Source organism: Archocentrus centrarchus, chromosome 10 (genome assembly GCF_007364275.1).
Source record: "Archocentrus centrarchus isolate MPI-CPG fArcCen1 chromosome 10, fArcCen1, whole genome shotgun sequence".
Classification (NCBI taxonomy): domain Eukaryota; kingdom Metazoa; phylum Chordata; class Actinopteri; order Cichliformes; family Cichlidae; genus Archocentrus; species Archocentrus centrarchus.
This window is the reverse complement of record NC_044355.1, coordinates 4,827,738-4,850,019: the sequence shown is the minus strand read 5'-3', so window position 1 is coordinate 4,850,019 and position 22,282 is coordinate 4,827,738. Positions and strand designations below refer to the sequence as shown.

Genomic DNA, 22,282 nt, shown 5'->3' with positions numbered 1-22,282 from the left:
CACACACACACACACACACACACCATGCCCCCCCCCAACAGACACACACACACACACACACACACACACACACACACACACACACACACACACACACACACACACACACACACACAATTACATCCTAATAAGTTTGTTAACCCCTTAACTGGCAGCAAAAAAATCACCTGACAAAAACTACATAACACCCTCTGGTTATTATTGGCTCTGAACAACCCATTTCATAGCCTATTAATCGGCTGCGTCTGGTCCGCGGGCCGAATGAAGTGCATTTATATGGCAGGCTAGACCCGCCCATTTTGACTGACACCTCATTCGGCCAATAATGTTAAGAAATGGGTTTCCCAGAGCCAATAATACTCAGAGGGCGTCACGTAGCTTTGTCAGGTGATTTGGTGCAGCCAGTTACATGATTGGCCGAATGACGTGTCAATAAAAATGGGAGGGTCTAGCCTGCCATATAAAAGGGACTACAAACGGCCCGTCACCGGGCCCTTGCCAGTTAAGGGGCTACGAGCCAAAGGGACCATACATCTCCCATTTTGGCTTCTCTACACTGGCTCCCAGTGAGTTTTAGAATCAATTTTAAAACGTTATTACTTGTTTTTAAAGCTTTGCAGGGCTTAGCACCCTCTTACCTCTCCAACCTCTTATGCCTACATGTTCCTACTAGGGCTTTGAGGTCTGCCGAGCTAATGCTCCTTTCAATCCCGAGGTCAAGACTGAAACACAGAGGAGATCGGGCTTTCGCAGTTGTTGCCCCAAAATTATGGAATACATTGCTTCTTCACATCAAGACCTCCCCAACAGTTGACATTTTTAAAACTCGGTTGAAAACTCACTTTTATTCCATGGCTTTTACTGAGTCCTGATGTGTTATTTTAACTATTTTATGTGTTCGTTTTAACTGATGCTTGTGTTATGTTATGTTTTATGTACTGCATTGCTTTTGTACAGCACTTTGGTCAACTGTTGTTGTTTTTTAAAAAAAGTGCTTCAGAAATAAAATTGACTTGACTTGATTTGACACCCTGTAAGACTAGACAAGGCAACCAGATCAAATCTTAATCACCACAATGATGGGAAGTACAGGTTCTCCTCTGTGTGTGTTAATGAGCCTCCCTCTGTAGCAGTAAAGGTTATTTGTTGAAATAATGAAAATACTGAGTTAACTGAACTTCAAGTTGACTACACCGTTTGACTGTAAATACATTTGAATACCAGATTAATGTAGAACTATCACAGCCATTTGAATTTCAAGACTGGCTCTTTTTAAAATGTGTATTATTGTGTTTGTGTCCTTTTGTATTTAGAGACTGATGGTTACCAGTCTCTAGGGCTGAAAGAGTGGGGCTTTAACAGGCAATTTCACAGCGACTGCCAGCAACCACTCATAAACAAACTTATCTTTCGCTAGTAACCAGACTGGGGCCTTAGGTTGGTTTTAAGATAGTTTTGTTAAAGTTTTGAAATGTGCTACTTTAAAATTGTTTGACTAATTTTTTTTCATTGTCTGGATGATAATATGATGTAAATATAGCCATCTTAAATATGATTTTCATGTGTGTTTGAAGTTGTACAGAATTTTGAAAAATCTAGTCAGCTCATGCTTCATGGATACAGTGGTAACAATGTGCTCTTCATCATAACTATGATCAATTCTAGATGGCAAAGTCAGCTATTCTATAATCATTTTTGCTACTCAGCATGATACATTTTGCCTCCTGCCATAGTGACAGCTACTCTCTTAAACCCAACTAGTTTGCATACTAAAACAGCAGCAGTAAGTGGTGTTGTTGATTTTAATGTTGGCGTCACTACAGCATATAAGCTTTTATAACTGCAGGGGAATTAATGTTTTTCTCTTTATTTTTCAGATTATAGATATGAGAGGGGACATCTTGATAGAGAGCCAAGGATAAAGCCATGGTTGCATCTTTTTGGGATAAGAATCTGGGCTCTGTGGATACAATCTGTTAATCTAGGTCTTTTGTGACACTGGTGCAGAGATAAAGTGCGCGTGTTAAAAATAAAATATTAATATAAGGATGGCTATGTAAATACAACCTAATTCCTATTGACTTAAAGCAAGACATTTTTTCCTGAAGTCAGTTTTCTTTGCTGCACGCCTGCATAGAAAGGAATAATATGCACCGGCATATACTATTTATTTATACTTATATCATAAGTTCATGTTCTTTATAACCACACCACTAGAAGTTTACAGTGTCCTGTACTTAATTTTGTATCTTGTGTGGTTAAATGGTGGCTATAATCAGGCTGCTGTTTTTTCATTATGGTAGTGGATGAATGTTTGTATAGCCCAAACAGCTGGCGAGTGGTTGCTGAAGGGGGTGCTGCACCAAAAACCTCCCTGTGATTGCTTTGGTTGCTAGCAGATTGCCACGTTGCCTGTAATTTGCATGGAAGACTTGCCTGCAAACACTCACTAACTAAACACCTTCAAAGTAAAAGTTGTGCTGTACCACTGAAGCCAACATGTTTCAAAAGACTGCAGTTTCAAAACTGCTTAGCGAGTAGTTGGTGAGTATTTGCAAACAAATTGGCATCTTCCATACAAACTATGGGTGATCGCAGCAACATGTAGTTGCAAAGTATACCTCTTTATGACAAATTTCAACTGGAGAATACACATTTTTCCCTAGTGACCGGTGGTTGTGGTTACCAGGGATTCACTGACCAGTCCCTAGGCCTGTGTGAATGAAGCTTTAGCAATCAATTTTACAGGAACTGCCAGCAACCCCTTTTTTTTTCCTGCACATTGGCAGGCAGTCAGTAACCAGTTTCTAGGTCTGTGTGACTGGGGCCAAAGTCAGCCACTGTGATGGTATTGGGGGACTTGGCATCGGTAGTTTGCATGCCTGTGAAGACTCCTTTAATGCTCATCACTGTATGCAGGCATTGGAGCAACAACATTTGGTGTAGTATGAAACACAACAAAAGTCAAACGAGTCCCACAAATGTTGAATGGCTGCTGATTATAAAGAAAGAAGGAGGAAACATTTTGGTTTTAGAATGGTGAGCATAAACTATATGTGAGTATGTTGATAAAAGAAAGATGGGAAACATGCCCTATTTTCAGGATAAGGTTTAAATGATTAACAAATCATTGCATTCTATTAATATTCACACATTTTTCTGTATTCCAATCTGCCATGTAAAAAATGAACATGGTATGATGACCAAAGAGAATATTTCATTTTGATTGGTAGGAGGATGTGCTTTATTTTTTTAAGTACCAATGCACAACCTGACTACTGCTCTTTTTGTGTTTCTAAACTAGACTGTTTTTCATGAAAATCCCCATCACTGAAAATGATATGGATTTTCCACTCCATTGTGAACATATTCTTCAATCACCGTAAAGAAATGAATGATAGATTGTTGTATGAAGGTCAGTTTAGGAGGGATGACCTGACAGTCAAGGAAAAGATGATGAGTCTGAGGTTGAATGGAGATCATGAGAGATCCAAGGTTATCTTGAGCAACCCAGGAAGCTGAGATTGAGTTTGTTGGTGACATATTTTCATATTTTTGACATATTTATGTAGCTAATGAAAGACATAAGAGGTAAAAAAAAAAAAAAAAAAACAGGCAACGGATACCAAAACTTTAGAGACGTCCTTGTTCCACATGAACAGTAACTGCAGGATCATGTGTGTCAAACGCTATTTACTTTGCTAGACCTCTCTGAGTTGATCCCTATACATCTACAGCAAACACCAAAGGTCTGGTTGCCATGGCAGCTGCTCTCTCAGATGTTGGATGAAGCTGTGTTTTTATAGATAAGTAATTTTGCTCTGGCAGGTTCCAAGATCATTAGAACATAAAAGAGCAGATCCAAAGTCCACTCTGGTATTTCCACTAAAGGTCACTGGACATACGGGATGTTTTATTACGGGAGGCAGATGAAATGCGAGCAATGCATCTGATGTACGGGTTGGCTTTGCAGAATCAATATGGCTGAAGAATTTTGTATGGCGCTTCATGAAGTGGACTGGTGTCACTGTGCAGTAATACAACACAGTATTTTTCTGTGAATGTAGGCAGTGTTTTAACGGTAGGAAATGTTAAAGATTTTTTAACCAGAACGCTGCATGATTAATGTGAATGAGGTACAAATTAGCTTTTAGAGAGAGCAGGCTGAGATATGGAATTTTTGTTTGATCTTTGTGCAAGATAAACATTTATTATGTAGGACCGCATTTCTTTGAAGAATATATCTTCCAGAATAGGTGTTTGTAAATGCTTGAGTGTATAATTGGTTTTTAAAGAGAGAGAAATCTGCAACTCAGTTGTTTTGCAGTTACTTTCAGGGTAACCAAAACACTCAACTCAAGGTAATGTAAAGGCAAATTAGAGACCCTAATTTTATTAGATAATATAATGAAATGTTTCTCCTATTATGTACATTGTGATAAATTATTCCACACAATTTGTTACATTGCAGGACCAGCATAAATCCATAAACACAGACACTAAAATGGTTTTTGATTGTTCTGTTTATTACTTTAGCTCTTTGGTAATGGACATGCTGTTTTCAAAAAGGTGATTCTGAAAGTGTTATGTGGGATTGTTAAAAATGACTCAATTACAAGACTCAGGAGGCAGATAAAGTGAACAAAAAGTCCCCTTTAATGCTAAGGAACAAAACCGGGAACATGCAGAGGATTACAAAAATAAAGGCTGGCAAACAAAAATGTGCAGGAAAAAGACTGAGGCTGGGTAATCGGGGAACAGCAGAAAAACTAAACAGAATATCAGGGCAGAGGAAAAAAGGTAACCTACTGTGGGAGATGAACACATATCAAGCAGGCAGGTAAACTGGACAGACTATTTACCTGCCTGTAAACACATAAATAGCAAAGGCTTTGCAAACTTCAACAATGAATGAATGAAGTATGAACAGCCAAAAACAACACAGTGACTAAGAAATGAAAACAGAGATATGGACAGCACCCAGTCCATTCGTAATAATCACATTTCATTTGGCAGACAGAATATATATATATATATATATATATATATATATATATGAAAAATTATGACTTTGCTGATAGAATGTTATTATCAGCTAACACTAAGATACTGGCTTGGTTCACAAGGTGCATCTGAAGACTATATTGCTGAATCTGACAGGCACAAATACCTTCTGATTTGTGCTAAAACTACAAGCCACAAGTATTTGTCAAAAAACGTCATTAAAATTCTTCAAATGGCACGTACACCACAAATAAGACTGAGAGGTTTATTCAGTGATTGGTTTTAACAGTTGTGAAGTCTATAGAGACTATAGTTGCCATGAAGGAGGAAATTAGCTATAGAGAATGAAACTGTTTCTGTATGAGTCTGTACACATGTTCCTTTATTCTCTGGCAGTCTATGGGGACTGACTCACTGACTATTTGAGGAGTTGGAGCTTTGTGTTTGTGGCACTTTCTCATTTGTTTTAATTTAAGCTTTGAAGGTTGCTGCTCGATCCAGAAGAATTTGAATCCCACTTGCACCTTGATAACATCTTGGGTTTTACTGTGTTCAACATGGGAAAAAGCATTTAATTTATCAGCTCAGCAGCATTTTATCAGTGATGTTTTCATTAAATGTTCAGACTTGTTTGGTTTACTCAAAAAAAAAAAAATCCTATTCTTATTTAGCTTTACGTGATGTAGTCAGAAGTCCTACTGAGTCAATAACAGGCAAACATGAACTCTTCAGATATTATGTGAGGCTGCACACACACACACACACACACACACACACACACACACACACACACATATACTATAGTTGTGTTCAGACGTTTACATACACTCATAATTGGCATGAAAGTCATGGAAATTTTAGGCTGTTAATGATTTGGGATTTTATTTAATCCAGACAGGGTAAAAAATATACATACCGGCTCAAATGTATACATACACCACCACTAATATTTGGTAGCACGTTGCACCTTGAACATCAAAAAGTTTCTAGCATAATTCTGGCTGGATATTTGACCATGTTTCTTGTCAGAATTGTTAAGAGATCATTTACGGACCTATGCTTTTAAGCGTAATCCACAAATTTTAAACAGGATTGAACTCTGGACTTTGAGAAGGCCATTCCAGAAGCTTAAGCTTAGCCTGCTTTAACCATTCCAGAATTAGTTTGATATATGTTTTAGGATCCTTGTCCTGTTCGAATGTCCAATTATGTCTCAGTTTTAACTGTCTAGCTGTTGATTTGAAGTGAAGTAGAAGAATTTGGAAATAGTCCTGCTTCTTCATTATTTCATCCACTTTGTGCAATGTACCAGCACCACTGGAAGCAAAACAGCCCCAGAGCATGATGCTACCACCACCATGCTTGATGCAGTGTACAGTTTGTACACTTGCCATTGTGGCCAAAAAGCTCAATCTTTGTCACGTCTGACCATAAAACATTTCTCCAGAAGGTATTTAGCTTGTCCACGTGTGCAGCTACAAATGTCAGTTGAGTCTGAAGGTGTCAATTGTGGAGCAGGGGCTTCTTTCTTGGTTGGCACCCTCTCTGTCCATAGTGATGTAAAACTGCGAACAGTGATGCTGATGTTCTAGCAGTTTCGAGTTCATGGCAGGCTTGAGCCTTGACCTTTCTTGGGCTGTTCCTGAACATCCTAACCAATTTCCTTTCATCTGAGGTTAACAGTTTGGGTCTTCTTACAGACCTTGGCAAAGCGATGACACATTTAAATTACTTGTGTTTGCATACAATTGTTTAATTAGATTAGATTAGATTAGATTAGATTAGATTCAACTTTATTATCATTTTACACAAGTATACAACAAAAAGTACATTTCAGAACACCCATCCAAGAAGAATACAAACAACAGAACAAACAGGGGGGAGACAGGTGTCTGCGGTCATGCAGTCATTATACAGGCACTACCGTAGCAGGGAGGAAAAGCAAAGCGAAAAAAAAAAAGCAACAATAGGATAGGTGAGGGAAAAAAAAATCTGATAATTTGCCCCATAATCGGGGGCACAGCATACGGTTGAAAAAACTTTGTTAAGTAGCTAAGCATATCACACATTTAAAGCCAGGATAGCAATATGGTTGGGTGGGGGGGGGTGCCAACGGAGATGAGAGGGTCAGGGCATTATGGAGCCAGATCCTGGCTCCCAGCTAAAGCAGTTCGCTGATAGTGATGGATGTCAGCAGGCCTGGTACACCAGATCCAGTTCACACAAATAACAAAGAGGGCTGGGGGGAAGAGCGTCTGGTAAACATTGGCCCGGAGAGATATGATCACCAGCCTCAATGGAATTATCTTGAATTAATGGATGATCTTGGATTCTGCAGTTGTTTAGAAATGGTTCCAAGAAACCTTCCCAACTTGTGTAAATCTACAATTCCTTTAGATCTTTCTTGGAATTCCTTGGAATTTCCCACAGTTTTGAGTATTGGACAGTCCGATGAGTACTATCAAACAAATCATTTTTATGCTGGCAAAGGAGAAACTACTGGTTGCATGGTCACTAATGAGAAATTAATAGGCCTTGGCAAGTTAAAAGACTTTGTAGAACTTTCAGCACCACTAATTCAAAGTTTAAGTGAATGTATATGTATATTTGAACCTGTATCTATAATTCTGACCCAGTGTGGATTAGAGAACATCCAAAATATATTCAAACTTGTGCACCCAATTCTTGAAGATGTATGCTGTACAATCATTCCACCATGGAAAAAGAAACGGTCAAAGAAATCATTAAAAGGCAGGGCTAAAATCATGATCAGGACTTTGTGGGCACTGTACTATAATCACACACTGGGTTTTTAGTATAGGGGCATTCAGTAGTCTCTGTTCTTGTGAAAACTACATCTATCCACAGCAGAAAGCCTGCAGGAAACAGGTCAGTGAACAAAAGCAGGGAGGGAGAAAGAGAGGAGACAGAGAGAAATAGGATGGGCGATGGGAGGAGGGGGGTCAGAAGTTGATAAGAACTGAGCTGTACTGTTCTACTAGAGACCAGCTGCCGGAAGAGCTGCTCAAAAGCAGACAAAACCACTTCCCAGTCCTATCGGCCACTCAAAAGCGTGACTGAGAGCTGTCACCACGGCAACAGCCTACAGAGATTTACTGCATGTATGTCCACATTAGCAATGAAAAAAAAGGAAACATGACATTTTTCAGATATAACTTTGCTTGGTCATATAAGAAATATGAGTTTATGTAACCATAACACTTCTGCATGTCGCATTTTTAATCATTAATTGAAAAAAACTGGTGCAGGGATTTCACCCATATTTCTAATTTCAGATATTTTCAGAAAGATGATTTTACAGCCCAAACACTACATTAGATTGTGTGCTGTTTTTTTTTTGTGTGTTTTTTTTGCTATGTAGAGAGAGAACATGGCTGAAATATGTTACCCCGGCAACAGTCTACAGAGGGAATTAAACCAGATCACGCCTTTATGGGCTGCAGACAAGTCATAAAGCACACTCTGTACATTTGATAGCACATTAATATTTTGCTTTTTTTTAAAGGGCTGTGCTTTCTATAGTTTATAGTCTTAAGTTGCAGATGAATAGACATTTTTGCTTGGAATGTTTCTGAAGTATCAGCATCGTAGCCTCAATGAGAACATGTCAAATTCTCTATTTACCATAGAAAAATGTTTCAGTGCACTGGACCAGCCTTCACAAAAGGGAAGGCGATAACACTGTCCCACATTTTAAAGTGGCACGTCATCCATCCATTCAGAAAAACATAATATCAGTATGACTGATGCGGATCATCGTATGTATTACTATTGTGCTTCCGAGCGTGTGCTGTAACTGGGTAATTTTGAACCTTCAACGAGTTAAACAGGAAAACTACAAATGCTACACAACAGTAGTAAATTCTGCTTTTGTAGAATAGAATAGAATAGAATAGACCTTTATTGTCATTGTATGTGGTAAAACAAAGTTATGGGTGCTCCACCCAAGACAAAGTCAAATGTCTGTGCACTCAATTATTTAAAAATACAAAATACAAATAAATACACAATCTGTACACCAGTACACAAATAATATACTCAAGCACAATTGTTCTATACTATGTGTAAAAGACGGATATGGCCTTTGGGACACAAATGGGGACAAGTATGTACAAAATGAACATGAACACGTTGTATTCACAACAACTTGAAACTAGTAACTGAGACCATTAACTCACCAGGATCCAAAGTGATGAAGGGAGCCAAAGGTGGCTTCTCTTAGATTTCTATATGGTCAGAAATATTTTTTAAGCCAGAGGGACGGGCTCATGATCACCTGAAACAATGCAGTTTTAAGGCCCTTTTGTGTCTGATTCACCTTTGTATGTGTACACTGTAAACCCGGATAAGTTGAATCCACTTAAGATACTTAGTTTAAGCAATCACCACCCATTTATTTAACTCAGCCTGTTAAGTAAGCACTACTCCATTTCCAGTTGAACTAAATTGTATGTTCTAATTGACCAAACTTATCTTTTATAGTTCATGAAAAAATAAAATGTCTTTTGATCAATCAATTCCCCCTATCCTTTTCATGGTCATGGGGGGGTGGGGGCTGGAGCCTATCCCAGCTGACAAGGCAGTAAGACGCAGGATACACCCTGTACAGGTCACCAGCCTGTTGCAGGGCTGACACAGACAACCAGTAACTGCATGTCTCCGGGTTGTGGGAGGAAACCCACACAGACAGAACATACAAACTCCACACAGCAAGAGGCCCGGGCCAATTGAACCCAGACTTTTAGATAGCTATTCTAACTGTGCGGCAGCAGTGCTAACCACCACGCCACCGTGCTGCTCAGTAACAAAATTATTTTTTACAGTGTTTAACTGTGTCTGTTTAAATTTGGTAACAATACAAACATGATAAAACTCTGCCCTGCTGAATGCTGGTACATTAACATTTACAAATAACATTTGTAAATGGAAAAATAAAAAACTATACAAGAGAGAGTTGTGAACAAAAACCAAACAAAATGGCCAAATATCTGCTATTTCAAACTCCACACAGCAAGAGGCCTGGGCCAAGGTGGAATTGAACCCAGACCTTCTAGATGGCATTGTACCTGTGAGGCAGCAGTGCTAACCATCGTGCCACCATGCAGCTGCTGATTAAACCTGTCTGTTTAAACTGGTATAAACTAGATTTTTAGCAGGTGCAAAACTGATATTAAGTTGTTTGAACTCAAACACATGATTACAATAAGATAGACCATCAAAAAGTACAGTCTACTCAACATTAACAAGTAATGTTCACATTATAGGCAATTTTAAGTAATATGAACTCTGTGTTTTTACGTGGAATCAAAATCTGGGTTTACAGTGTATGTATAGTTTCTGCTGGTTGAACTGTTGCCTTGTGTGAGGCCCTTTCTAGAGTGCTAGAGCTCTCAATTTATAAACATTCTCCGTAAATGATGTTAAGTTATTATAGAATAATTCACTTTGCTTTCACTAGGATCTCATTTTCAGACTTCATGTATTGCCACCTTTGGGATTAACATTAATAAATTTGACATCAGTCAAAGATGCTGAAACCCTTAATAAGGGAAATAATTAAACTAGAGTAACTGCAAGCAGTGTGACCAAATTTTCATTTCTCTTAAGTTCCAGTGGATGTAATACAAATGTAATAATTTTTAGAAGTAGTAGTTTATATAGCCTGCATTAAACAGCACAGTAAGAAATATATTCTTAATCCTTCCTTTACTTCTTTCCATCAACTCATATCATTTGCCACTGAGGACAGGTGTATAGGAAAAAAAATAACTTAGGAGGTTTTTTGGGTTTTTTTGACTATTCAGCCTCAACCGGTGGCTTTAACTTAAAAGAAAATGTCTGGGACTTATATGGATAGGAATTCTGCTGTGGGCTAAACTTGAATTGAGTGTTAATTGACGGGGAAAAAAATGCAATCTCAAAATTGTTCTTGTGTCAGAGCCTTAAGTTAGAAACCTCTTTCCCATTTTCTATATCTGAGGCAAAGTGATAAGGATGCAAATACTAAAAAATAACCCAGTGCTACAAGAGTATTTCGGAGGACAGCAATGAATTTAGTTTCAAAAGCTACTTTAAGCTGTCCTTACATCACCTACAGCACTGTTAAAAAAACAGGAGGACTATGCAAGAGCCTAAAAGGATTGAGTTCACCCAGGAGAGACAATAACAAAGTTTTTTTTTTAAATGTGCTCTAAAGCATCTGTTGTCTAAATGAAGAGGAGAAATGAAAATGCTATTTTTTTATTTGAACTCTGGTAACTATAGTTGGAAACCACATTCTTCCTGAGGATAACAGTGAGTAGTTCTCATGTAATTCAGTAGTTATTTGGTTTGTTGATCAGTTAAACACTGATTCAGACATCTTTATTCTCACATGTAGGCTTAGCTTATCATGAAGTCTGCAGTCTGCTAGTTTCCTGGCAGCTGGTCTGAGCAACAGACAGTTGGGGTTTGGTATGCATTAAATAAACCATTAAAAATGTTAATTTGACTTTTAAAGTTGATGATAGGCAGAATTTGTTGCCTTTGGACCACGAACTGTATCTGAAACACAAAACTACAGTGCACCCTTTGAATCTAATTCAATATTTTGATAGTTCCCAAGTCAGATGACCTAGATATAACACAGAATCTGGGGACAATGCATACATGCAATAGTTATTCATCAGTCTCAAGGTAGCCAATGCCCTAAAACGTTCCCTGCTTTCTCTTCTGTTTTATACTTAAATGGGCCATCACTTACAAAGTGAAAACCCACAAACAAGAAAATGCTTATTGAGGTCATAAATGTAAGTGATTGCTATTTTTTTTGCAACCAGATTCATTCCCTACTTACCATTTACATCTGTTATATTGTCTGTGTTTGAACAGCTGTCCAGCCCTTTGTTAAGCTAGCCAGCTGCTGGTTCCAGCTACATGCTTTTATGGTGCGTAAACTAGTGATCAAGTAAAGGCATGAAGTCAATTCAGTTTTACGTAAGTTGACCCAAAGTGCTTTGCAGGTACAGTCATCATAACCCAGGTCTCCAATTATAAACGTGGAACTCAAATAAACAAACAACATAATAAAACTAATACTTAAAAAAGACATTAGAAAATAAGAATAAAGTAGGTAAGTCTTTAGAGCTTGTTTAAAATTATCAGTTGGTGAACACGTGGGGTGCAACATTTTGGGGCCAAGAGGCAATAACTGCAAAGGCCCAGTCGCCTTCAGTTTTTAGGCGGGAAGGGGACACTGAGACAAGTTGTTGGGATGATGTGACCTGGAGGCAAAATACAGCATCTGCAGATACAGCTGCAATAGATCCATAGATCTGCGGCGCTATGGGTGGCTTTAAAAACAAATAAAATTTTAAAATTTATTAAAAACCTTAACAGGTAGCCACTGTAGTGGAGTTAAAACAGAAGAGCATGACATGAATTTTAAATTTCTAACTTGCTTGCAATTTCTGCTATATTAACGATCAGCATCACAGATATAGAAATATAAACATAATATCTATTAACGGTTAAAACAAAGCTGACTAACAGTTGAGTGTGATTACTGGTGACTCTATAAACAACATGTCAACTCTATTTTGTCAACTGCATGTAACTCACCACCTTAACATGACTGCAGCTCAGTTGTGCTCATACCTGAATTCAACAGCTCATGCAATAACATTAACATTGTTATAACAAACATTGTTATAATGTTGTTAATAACATTGTTACCCACATGTGTCTATCTGTTCTTAAGCAATCTGTAAAAAGCATTGTATATACCAGAGTTACTCAGAGGACAATTACAGTTTTAAGGAGACATTAACTTTATGAGACACCTTTGATAAATGAGTGGAGTCAGTGTTGTCATCTAAGACTCAACAAGGGAATTAATGCATATGTTTCATAGGATGGCAAACCTACCCTATCCTCCTGAGATTTAAGTTATCTAAACACACCTTTTAATAAGGATTTAGCATACTTGAATGGTTAACAGGTGAAATATGTTGAACATAAAAATATGAAAGACTTTCTCGTTTTGCAATCTATAGCTTTCATATAGCAGTGGCATGACTGCTGGCTTGTTATAGGAAGGCAAAGACAAACTACCGGCTCTGTCGCTTTGTCTGGCCTTTTGGAAACATCCAAGGTCAAAATTTTCCTGTGCAACAACTATATCAGTGACAAATTTCCTCAGGGTGCCTTTATGCCGTGCAAACTGGTGACATATCAGTTCTACATAAAAGCCCCAAAGTCTTGAGGCATTTTCAGTGTGGTGAGAACAGAAGTGTTGGAGATGCTGAGATATGTAACAGTGAGTTCTGTTAGATGTGACTGGACTGCTGATGATTATCACCACACTGACGTGGCATGTGTGAATGCACGCATGTGCATTAGACTGATTCATCAATTTGCTGAGGCACTTTGCCAGTTTTGGCCTTCTGTTACTAGATAGTTTTTTTCAATTTTGCCTGTTTTATTGATTTTTTTCCTGCTAAATAGGAAATATGTGTGTTCTCTTTTTGTAGTGATTAATTAAAAGCAGCAGTGTGCTAAAGGTTTGTGTATATTGGCCTTGATATTGTTACAATTTTCAGTATGATCATTAAATTACACATATGATCATTAATAAAACATGTCGAAGCTCAATAATAAATTAGACACTTATGATTAGTATCATAAGTACTGTGATCAGAATTGTGATACTTATCACTTTTAAAATACTGACAATATTAAAAAAAAAATAATGGCTTTAAAATATTATTATTAAAGTTATAATTGATGGAGTCAAGTTTTGATCAAACTAACTGAATATACAGCAGACTCTAAACAGTCTTCATCCATGTTTTTTGCACAATTTCAAAGCATATTAGATGTTAGCTGAAGTTACTAATTTATGCAGGTTTAATCTTTGATCAGTGATGAGCAGTAATGTAAACAGTGGTGGAGCAGTGAAGATGCCTTCAGTGCCACAGTGGTGAAAATGAGGTCAGCTAATTGGGACGGCTAAATATATTTCAAAGGGTACACCTTCTCTTTGGAAGGTGACACACAGTGCCAGAGTCTCTATTGCAGCAGATTTAACATCATGCTGTAACGAGGGGATCAGAACCTTCTGATGACCACAGAGTGCCTGATGAGTGTTTATTGCTGTGGCACAAATAATGTGCAGGAACTGCAGGGTGAACTAATGGTGTTGTCACAAAAAAAAAAAAAAATGATATCATCTATTCATTAGATTAACCCAACTTCAGGCAGAACAAATCAAACAAAATACAAAAATGAAAAAACAATAATGATCCATGCTGCTTAATACGCCTGTGCATCTGCTGCATGTGCTGTGGATATCAAATTGCTCGATTAATCAGCATCAAATTACTGCAGATAATGTACTGTATATGAAATAATAGCTGAATTGTGATAAAGAAAATCAAATACACATAGATTTAGGGAGATATCGCTGTTTTTTTCAAACATGACTACAGAAAACGTGTCTTTTTCCACGTCCCTACTGAAGTACAAGTAGTTAATTTGCATCTTTATTAATGCTGGAAAATATAACTGTGGTATTTAATTTAAAAAATTATGTTACATTTTCTCTCCATTCTTATGGCGCACAATGTAAACCTGCATAGAAATAATTATATGCAATACGATCACATGCAAGCATCAGCAGGTGCCACATATAGTCAAGCAGCAGTGTTAAAAATCGATAAGTGTCAGTATATTGAGGTAGAGTGCAGCTCAAATTTAAGGAGACCACCACTGATGGAGCTCAGATCTTTATTTTGTAGCATGTTTGAAGTGAAGGAAACACGAAGGCTCAGAGTTTTAAGATCTCGGTGTTTCGGGATATGTTCAAATAATCGCTAAGACTTTATAATAGAGTCATTTTTTGTCCAAATAGTCCAATGCAGAATGTGCCGATGCATAGCCACCCTCTATTCAACACTTTAAGAAAGCAATTTTCTTGTTATTGTTCCTTTCTGGTTTTCTTTTTTTTTGTTTTGTTGTTTTTGCATAAACTGAATATATCAGAACTACACAGCAACATTATTAATGATTATCTTTATATAAAGATTGATCTAATGACTGCCTTATGATTTATATTATCTTGATCAAAATGCTAAATTTTCCTTTGACATTACTGGCTCATAGAAGAAGGAATAAAAACCAAAGGAATAAATAAGTGGAATTCTGTGGCAAACTAGATCACACATGCATAACCAAATTCAAACAACACAGATAAACATGCAGAAGCACAGACACACACATAGAGAAATATATTATTTATATCATACACTACTGTCTGCAACTACAATGTTAGGATTACAAGTCCCCAAATCAACAGTCTGTTTATCTTGCTTTGACATTCTCCAAATTAAGTGAGAACAGATTTTTTTTCCCGTGTTATCGTTATAAACAGAATGATAGAGAGGGAAAACTGGCAGCATGCTGCAACTTACAGACCCAGCAGTGAGCAATAATAAGATTTGTTTCAACATTTTGCTCATTGCGCCTAATTAGGGTGACCTCGAGAACACTAGAAAACACTAGAAAAAGAGATTTACCCAATAACTTTTTTTCCTTCTGTGTTTGGAGGGAGGATCTCTGAGGGTGAGCACTTGCTGGTTTCACTGCAAAGCAGTCAGATGTGACAGAGGCTTAATGGCTTTTCCAAAAATCCTCAGTGTTTCTAAGAGTTAGTGTTTGTGGCTGGCTTTTCTTCCTTAATTAAAGATTTCTGAATTCCTTATTGAAGAGGCGCATGTAGAAGTCCCAGCCATTAAAAACCCTGCTCTTCATTCTTCTGCTGTCATGTTTCAGGGACAGCAAAATCCTCTAAACTGTCCCTGCGCGCACACACACACACACACACACACACACACACACACACACAGATAGCACACTGCTTCTGGATGTGAATTTCCATATTTGGTAATAAAGTAACATGTTGTCAAACTGTTCTCTCTGGCATAAGCTGCAGCACAGTCATGGGGATATCCAGTCTCTAAGCATGAGCTCAGAGAGTTTTAATCCTGGGCAAACTCAGCAAGCTCACCAGCAAGAGTGTCAGCATAGAAAGGCTGGAAACATGACAATGGACAGATGTGACACAAAGACAGAAAGAAGAGCTGCAACTCAGTGGCAGGAGTCCTAGAATATGTTGGGGGGGGGGCATGGTGAGTTAGGCTGTTTACATTCTTCTTAAAACAAATGTGAGCTTAGCTGCTTAGCTAGTCATGGAGTGGGTTGTAAGTCCTACAATTCTCATGTCTTGGAACAAAAAAATTTGGCAAAGACTTTCAAAGAAGTGACATCTATTTCATCAGCTCTTCTGGAGTAGGAAAGGAGGTGTAATGCAACAGAATAAAGGAGGCTAATGTAAAACAGCATATATATTAAAAAAAACAATAACAAAAAAACCCTTTAAAGTCATCAAATGGTGCACTTGGATAGTACAATTCCTGATTATAATTCTGTAGAAGTGTAAAATAGTGCATATTAAAATGACACATCAACTGCATGAAGAGCAATAACTGTAATTACACTGTGAGGGAATATATGCTGGATTGGTTAAGATGATGAATAAAAATGCTGGTAATAAAAGTTAAATTACTGATTACCTAAAATATTCTAAATTATAGCTCACACAAGTTCCAGTTTGTTGCACATTATCTGTTGGATGTGAGTATATTTACCTAATCTCAGATTTGAATCAAAGCTGTCCACTGGTGTCATGTTTTTTTTTCTTTTCAGGCTTCATGCCTGTACATTAGCTTGACTTATTTAACATGTAACCTAACTTCTTTTCTGAGGGACACTGAATTTCACTTCATTGACCTCGACACTATCCTCCTCCAGTTAGACTGTGACAGCTAACGGTCATCACACTTTAGGTTCTGTTAGCTTTCACTGAGACAAAAATGAAATTACATTAGTGAGGTCTAATCTCTCCGTGGCCACATTACCGGCCAGTGTCATCTGCTAAAAAGATTAGAAATGCTGTCACAGACTGATGGGGGTGATCGGACTGCTGTTAACAGTTCGGCTCCGGTGGCTGTGATGACCATTTAATTGCTCTTGTCAATGGAGTGTTAAAGATATTTGAAGCACATGCCGGTGGAGGAAATCTGGTCTTGTCCCTGCTATTCAAGCCAGTTTTTATTTGACTATGTGGCAGATGTTGTGCAAACAACTCCAAACAAACGAGAAAACCTGAGTTTGAGTAATGCTTTCATTGCCTCATAAGAGACTCATTTGGTGTAAAACACTGATCAATCAATCTTCTGTTATGTATGTCAGCTCACTTACCAAACAATGATACATTGAGGAATAACTGCTAGAATGATATTTTCTAGCAAAAATAATTCAGCAAGGAGCCACCATGAAAATCTATTTTCTGTGGACCTCCAGTGGTTTAATGAGGTAGAAATTAAATTTAGCCTGTGTCAGTACACCATGACATCAGTGTTGGTCATATTTAACCCTGTTGGTCATATTTAACCCATATATAACTCTGAACAGGATAAGCAGAAGGGAGCAGATGGATGGATTTTAGGAACAGTCCGTTGAAGTTTAAAGCTGTAGATTCTCCTGCCCACCAAAGCTTTTGCACTTTTGGCCACCTGCTGTACCATTCTCAAAAGCAATAGGACTTTTACTCAACCCAAATTAACTCCTTCGACTTTACAACTCTATTGGGGTCACATAGAATTAGTTTTAGTTTAATTTAAATTCTTCATGGTCCAAGTGAGTCCATCTTGTTCAGCAGGAGCAGAGTCTGAGACCAGACAATGACCTAATACTGATTCATTTGCTGGAGACAAATTTAATGAGCAGCTGTTAATTTCAGCTGAGATTTCATTAACGAAGCTGGTAATATCTAACAATATGAGAAAGTGGCTAAAGAGTACTCACTGTGTGCATGCTTGCATGAAACATTATAGCAGAAAATAATTAAACCTTTCCAAAACATCAGGATTCCAAGTCAGTTTGTTGATACCATTCCGTTATTGCCATGTTAAGACCACCCCAGTGTTTACATTTCACCAAAGATAACTGCAACACCTACAGAAGTCTACAGTTCAATACTCGCACCATCCTAGCTAATATCTAATATTCAGACTCTAGATGTCTGTCAGTGAGCCACCTCAGAATTATATGAATCATCTATTACACTGGAAGAAACATGCCAAAAATCAATAACCCTGATTAACTTAATTTTGATCAATACACATTTACAAGCAGCATGCCAATCTACCTCTCCCAGTAAAATGTTTAAGAAACACTGCAAACTGCAGCCTCAGGATTACTTAATCATTTAGTATTCGTGTTTACATTGAGTTTTCAGTAAAGTTTTATGGTCTTTGCATAATGAATGTTAGAGGCCAGTAACATCCCTGCACTGTGTGTACCAGAACACAGGTCCTATTTTATTGAATAAGGTGCTTTGGGAAAGCCAACAGAATGAGGATGTAATACAAGTAATCTGATATAAACACAGAGGCATCACACAGTAAATACTTAAAGGGTTGTTGGCAAAAGCAAACATTCAAGTCTAATTTCTTCTAGCAGTTTATTGTGGATATTATATATTCTATGGGTGGAAGCATTTGCTACTAATGAGTACAAGTGGTGAAGCAGTGCACTGAAGCATATTTGCATGCCCCATATGCATACACGTGTGAATATGCAAAATATTTATATTTTTCTGAGGGCAGTGTTATTACAGCATACAACACAGATATCACTTAGAGAACTGCTAAAATCTTAGAGTCAGACAGAACACCACTTATTCTCATTGTATCAAATAAAGCCATAAGCCATTTCATAAAAGTTTCATAAAGTGACTGGCTCAGAGTGGATCTGCTCCTGTTACATACAAGCACTCCCCTGACAGAACTTATGGGAAGCTATCCATTAATCAGCTGAAAAAGAAACTAAAAGAGACGTCCCTTAATAGTTGTGCCTGGCCCTAATGCGCACTAATGGAGGATAATAAAGCTCGTGGTTATATACATTACTATGAGTTATAGCACAGGATACTGTAAGCCTCCCAAACAAACGTCAGAAGAGTTTGTTTTGAAAATGAGATATGGCATTGCTCTGGTAAAATAATTCATAGCATGAAAGAGAGCCCTATGTTTTCAGCTAAGCAGCGAAAGGAAGGCCTGCGATTTATTCAGAGAGGATTAAAAGTAAATGAAGTAAACATTCAGTACCATGTCCTAACGCGCCTCTTTTATTCTTCAGTTTGTTCACAGTTCTCCAGAGGAGTGTATGCCATTTTTGGATTCTATGACAAGAAGTCTGTAAACACCATCACCTCGTTTTGTGGGACTCTACACGTCTCCTTCATAACACCCAGCTTCCCTCTGGATGGAAATCAGCAGTTCATTATCCAGATGCGACCAGATATCAAGGGGCCCCTCCTCAGCCTTATTGAGTACTACAAGTGGGACAAGTTTGCCTATCTGTACGACAGCGATCGAGGTAAGACATGGAGCCTTTTTATAGCTTTGAAAATGGGTTTCAAGTGGATTGCTGAAAAGTTTTCATCGTGAAATTCTTTAAAAAATAAATAAAAAATCCACTGCTGTCGCCTCGTGATCTTGCAGCCTTGGAAGTTTGATATGGCAGTTTGTAAAACGTAATATGAATTTAAGGTTTGTGTAAAATACACATTTTAAATGTAAATTTTAAAGCTGCATTATTGGCCAGTGATTTGGTTTCTGTGTTATTAACTGTCAAAAAAGTTGTAACTTTAAAATTATACTCTTATTATTATTAAATAAATATTTTTTAAAAACTTTATCTTTCTCATAATGGGAATGGTAATCAAGTTTTTAGCCAGTTTAAAAGTTTTGTTCAAACTATATATTTCCTTCCTGACTGAAAAGCCTGAATCCTAACCCCCCCCATAGTGAGAGCATCTGTTGGCTCTGTTAAGCTGCATCAGGCACTTTGTTGGCATAGCTTTTGGGTCCTCATGTTCCCCCTTAGTGATCTTTCCTCTAGTGGGATAAGTGGACCCAAACTTTGCCTCTTCCCACTGAGGAGCACTGTGCTGACATGTTTTTGGTCCAATCAACCCAGAGTTGTTCTGAGTGATCACCTTTATCCTCTGATAAAACATTTCGATTCCACTCTGTGCAACACAGGTGAATCTAAGTGAAAGGGCATTTTGGCTCATTATAAACAGCTTGTCACATATAATCAACTATAGCACCTCCTCCATTTGAGAGTGTGTTTTATGTAATGTCAAGTGGAGGTTAGAGGGGAGGCAGTCAGTGTCCTCCCTGACATACAGTACAGATGATACGGCCTCAAGCTGTAGATTTCCACACTTGTTCTACACAGAGATGTGACACTGGCGATGGTATGACCATCCTAACTGAGAGGAAAAGTTGCCTCATCCATCCGATGGTTCACTTTATGTTCTTTTTCAGCTCTGCTTCACAATCAAACAATAGACTCACTAACACACACACACACATACACACACATGTATACATATACATATACAGGTCTCATTACTTTTTTCAGTCTGTAAATTTAACACAAACGTTCACTAATACAGCAGTAATCATGCACTTAATTACAAAACTCTCACTTTGTTAGAGAATGAGTGAAACTGTTGCAGTCAGAAATAAAGTGTCTCTATGCTGAGCTGGTACACCTGTAGCTGAAATCCTGGATAAGATTAAGGGCTGAATTTATGCTAGATGAAATATTATCTACCCTCAAACTATAATATCCCAGCTTACTTCATATTCAAATCTATTCTGTCCCTTTTCTTTGATCCCTTTCATCAGTGATTCTCCAAAATTCGACACTGATAATGTCAAAGTCTGGAAATAAGATTTCATATCTTCGAGCAGACATTTTTCTTCACTGCCTGAAAGGCTGAACACAATATATGCTTTATAAGCATGACGATTGTATTTTTTTTTTTAATTGAGCTAGCAGCATATGACTAGGTAAAATGAAAGATGGCTGAATATGAGAAGAATGGGTAATACAGCAATTTATAATAAAGTGTAATAAAGGTGATAACAGCCAAAAGGTTCAAGAACACTCTGCTGCTGCTTTTTGCGTCATCACTTTGCTGTGTCATGTAATTCATTTTATCCTGTCACCTGCTAATTGTGATTCTGTGACTTTTGCCCTTGGCGCACAATGCAGTCTCCTGGAGCAACTGGCTCTGAAAAGAAAATCTCTTCCACAGATAGAGTCTTATTCTCTATTAACACCGCTACTGCAATGAAAAATCTGAATTAAAAGCTCAGAAGCATCTGGTTACAGTAGAATAACGGTATTAAGTCTTCTGTCCTCACAGGAAGATTTGGCTTTTAGGTTATATGGCAAAAAATACATTTTAAAACATTATTTTTTCAGTTTATCAGTTTAACAGCCACAGTGGATGTTGTTTGGATCAATTTCCCAAAGATGGCTTACCAAAGCATTTAAATAACACACTGAGTGGTTTAAGGTAATGAAAATGAATCAACATAGAGACGTGGAATTGCTAATGTCTACACACAGAGTTTAGAGTAGTTACAGTGTGGATGGATTAGGAGGGATTTAGAGCATTTCTGCTCTGTATTACCTTTAACCATCATTTTAACTCTCCTTAAAATCTCCCCCTGCACCTTCTCCCATCGCAGATTTACTCTGCTTTCACTTTATACATCAACAGTGTCTTCCTTTTTGTCCTGTCTACTGTACAAATTGCCTCAATGTCTTTGCTATACTTTTCTTCCTTTTGCCAGCATTCGTTGCTGAGTTTCACTAGCCAGCCTTTTCTGACTGACAGCAGAATCAAAAACCGGTCCTCTCTAAAGTCAGAAACACCAGCTGTTTCACAGTGTCCCCATGCTAATGCTAGCAGTGACCTGCTGTCCTTACTGTACGTCCGTCGTGGCACTAAGGGGGCCTGTTGTGCATATTTCATCATTGCATGGCTGTCTAATTAGGTCAGTGTGATCCACTCATTCCCATGGCAACCCAAAGTGTAGAGAAAAGAGGAAAGAGAGAGAGAGAGAGAGAGAGAGAGAGACTGCGAGTGACTGAGCGTGTTGGTAAATGCTGCACGGATGTGTGTGGGTGTTTCTCAGAGAGCCGAAGGAGAGGAAGCAATGGAGTTGCCACTTGTTATGAAGAATTCTATTAGCACATTGGGACTAATGCATGAACATTGTCAGGTGTTGGCAGGAAGTTGGTTTAAATAATGGATGGCTTTAGAGTATGTGTCTGTGCATATAGGCACATA

At 37.9% G+C, this 22,282-nt stretch overlaps 1 protein-coding gene across 3 annotated transcripts in view; it reads left to right on the top strand.

Annotated features, from left to right (window-relative positions):
- gria2b (glutamate receptor, ionotropic, AMPA 2b) overlaps nucleotides 1-22,282 on the top strand; it is a 53,020-nt gene that overhangs the window by 10,445 nt on the left and 20,293 nt on the right. For all 3 annotated transcript variants that reach the window (XM_030738800.1, XM_030738799.1, XM_030738801.1), the window contains exon 3: nucleotides 19,264-19,503. In XM_030738800.1, coding sequence (XP_030594660.1) covers nucleotides 19,264-19,503 — 240 coding nt within the window. The remainder of the gene's footprint in view (nucleotides 1-19,263; nucleotides 19,504-22,282) is intronic.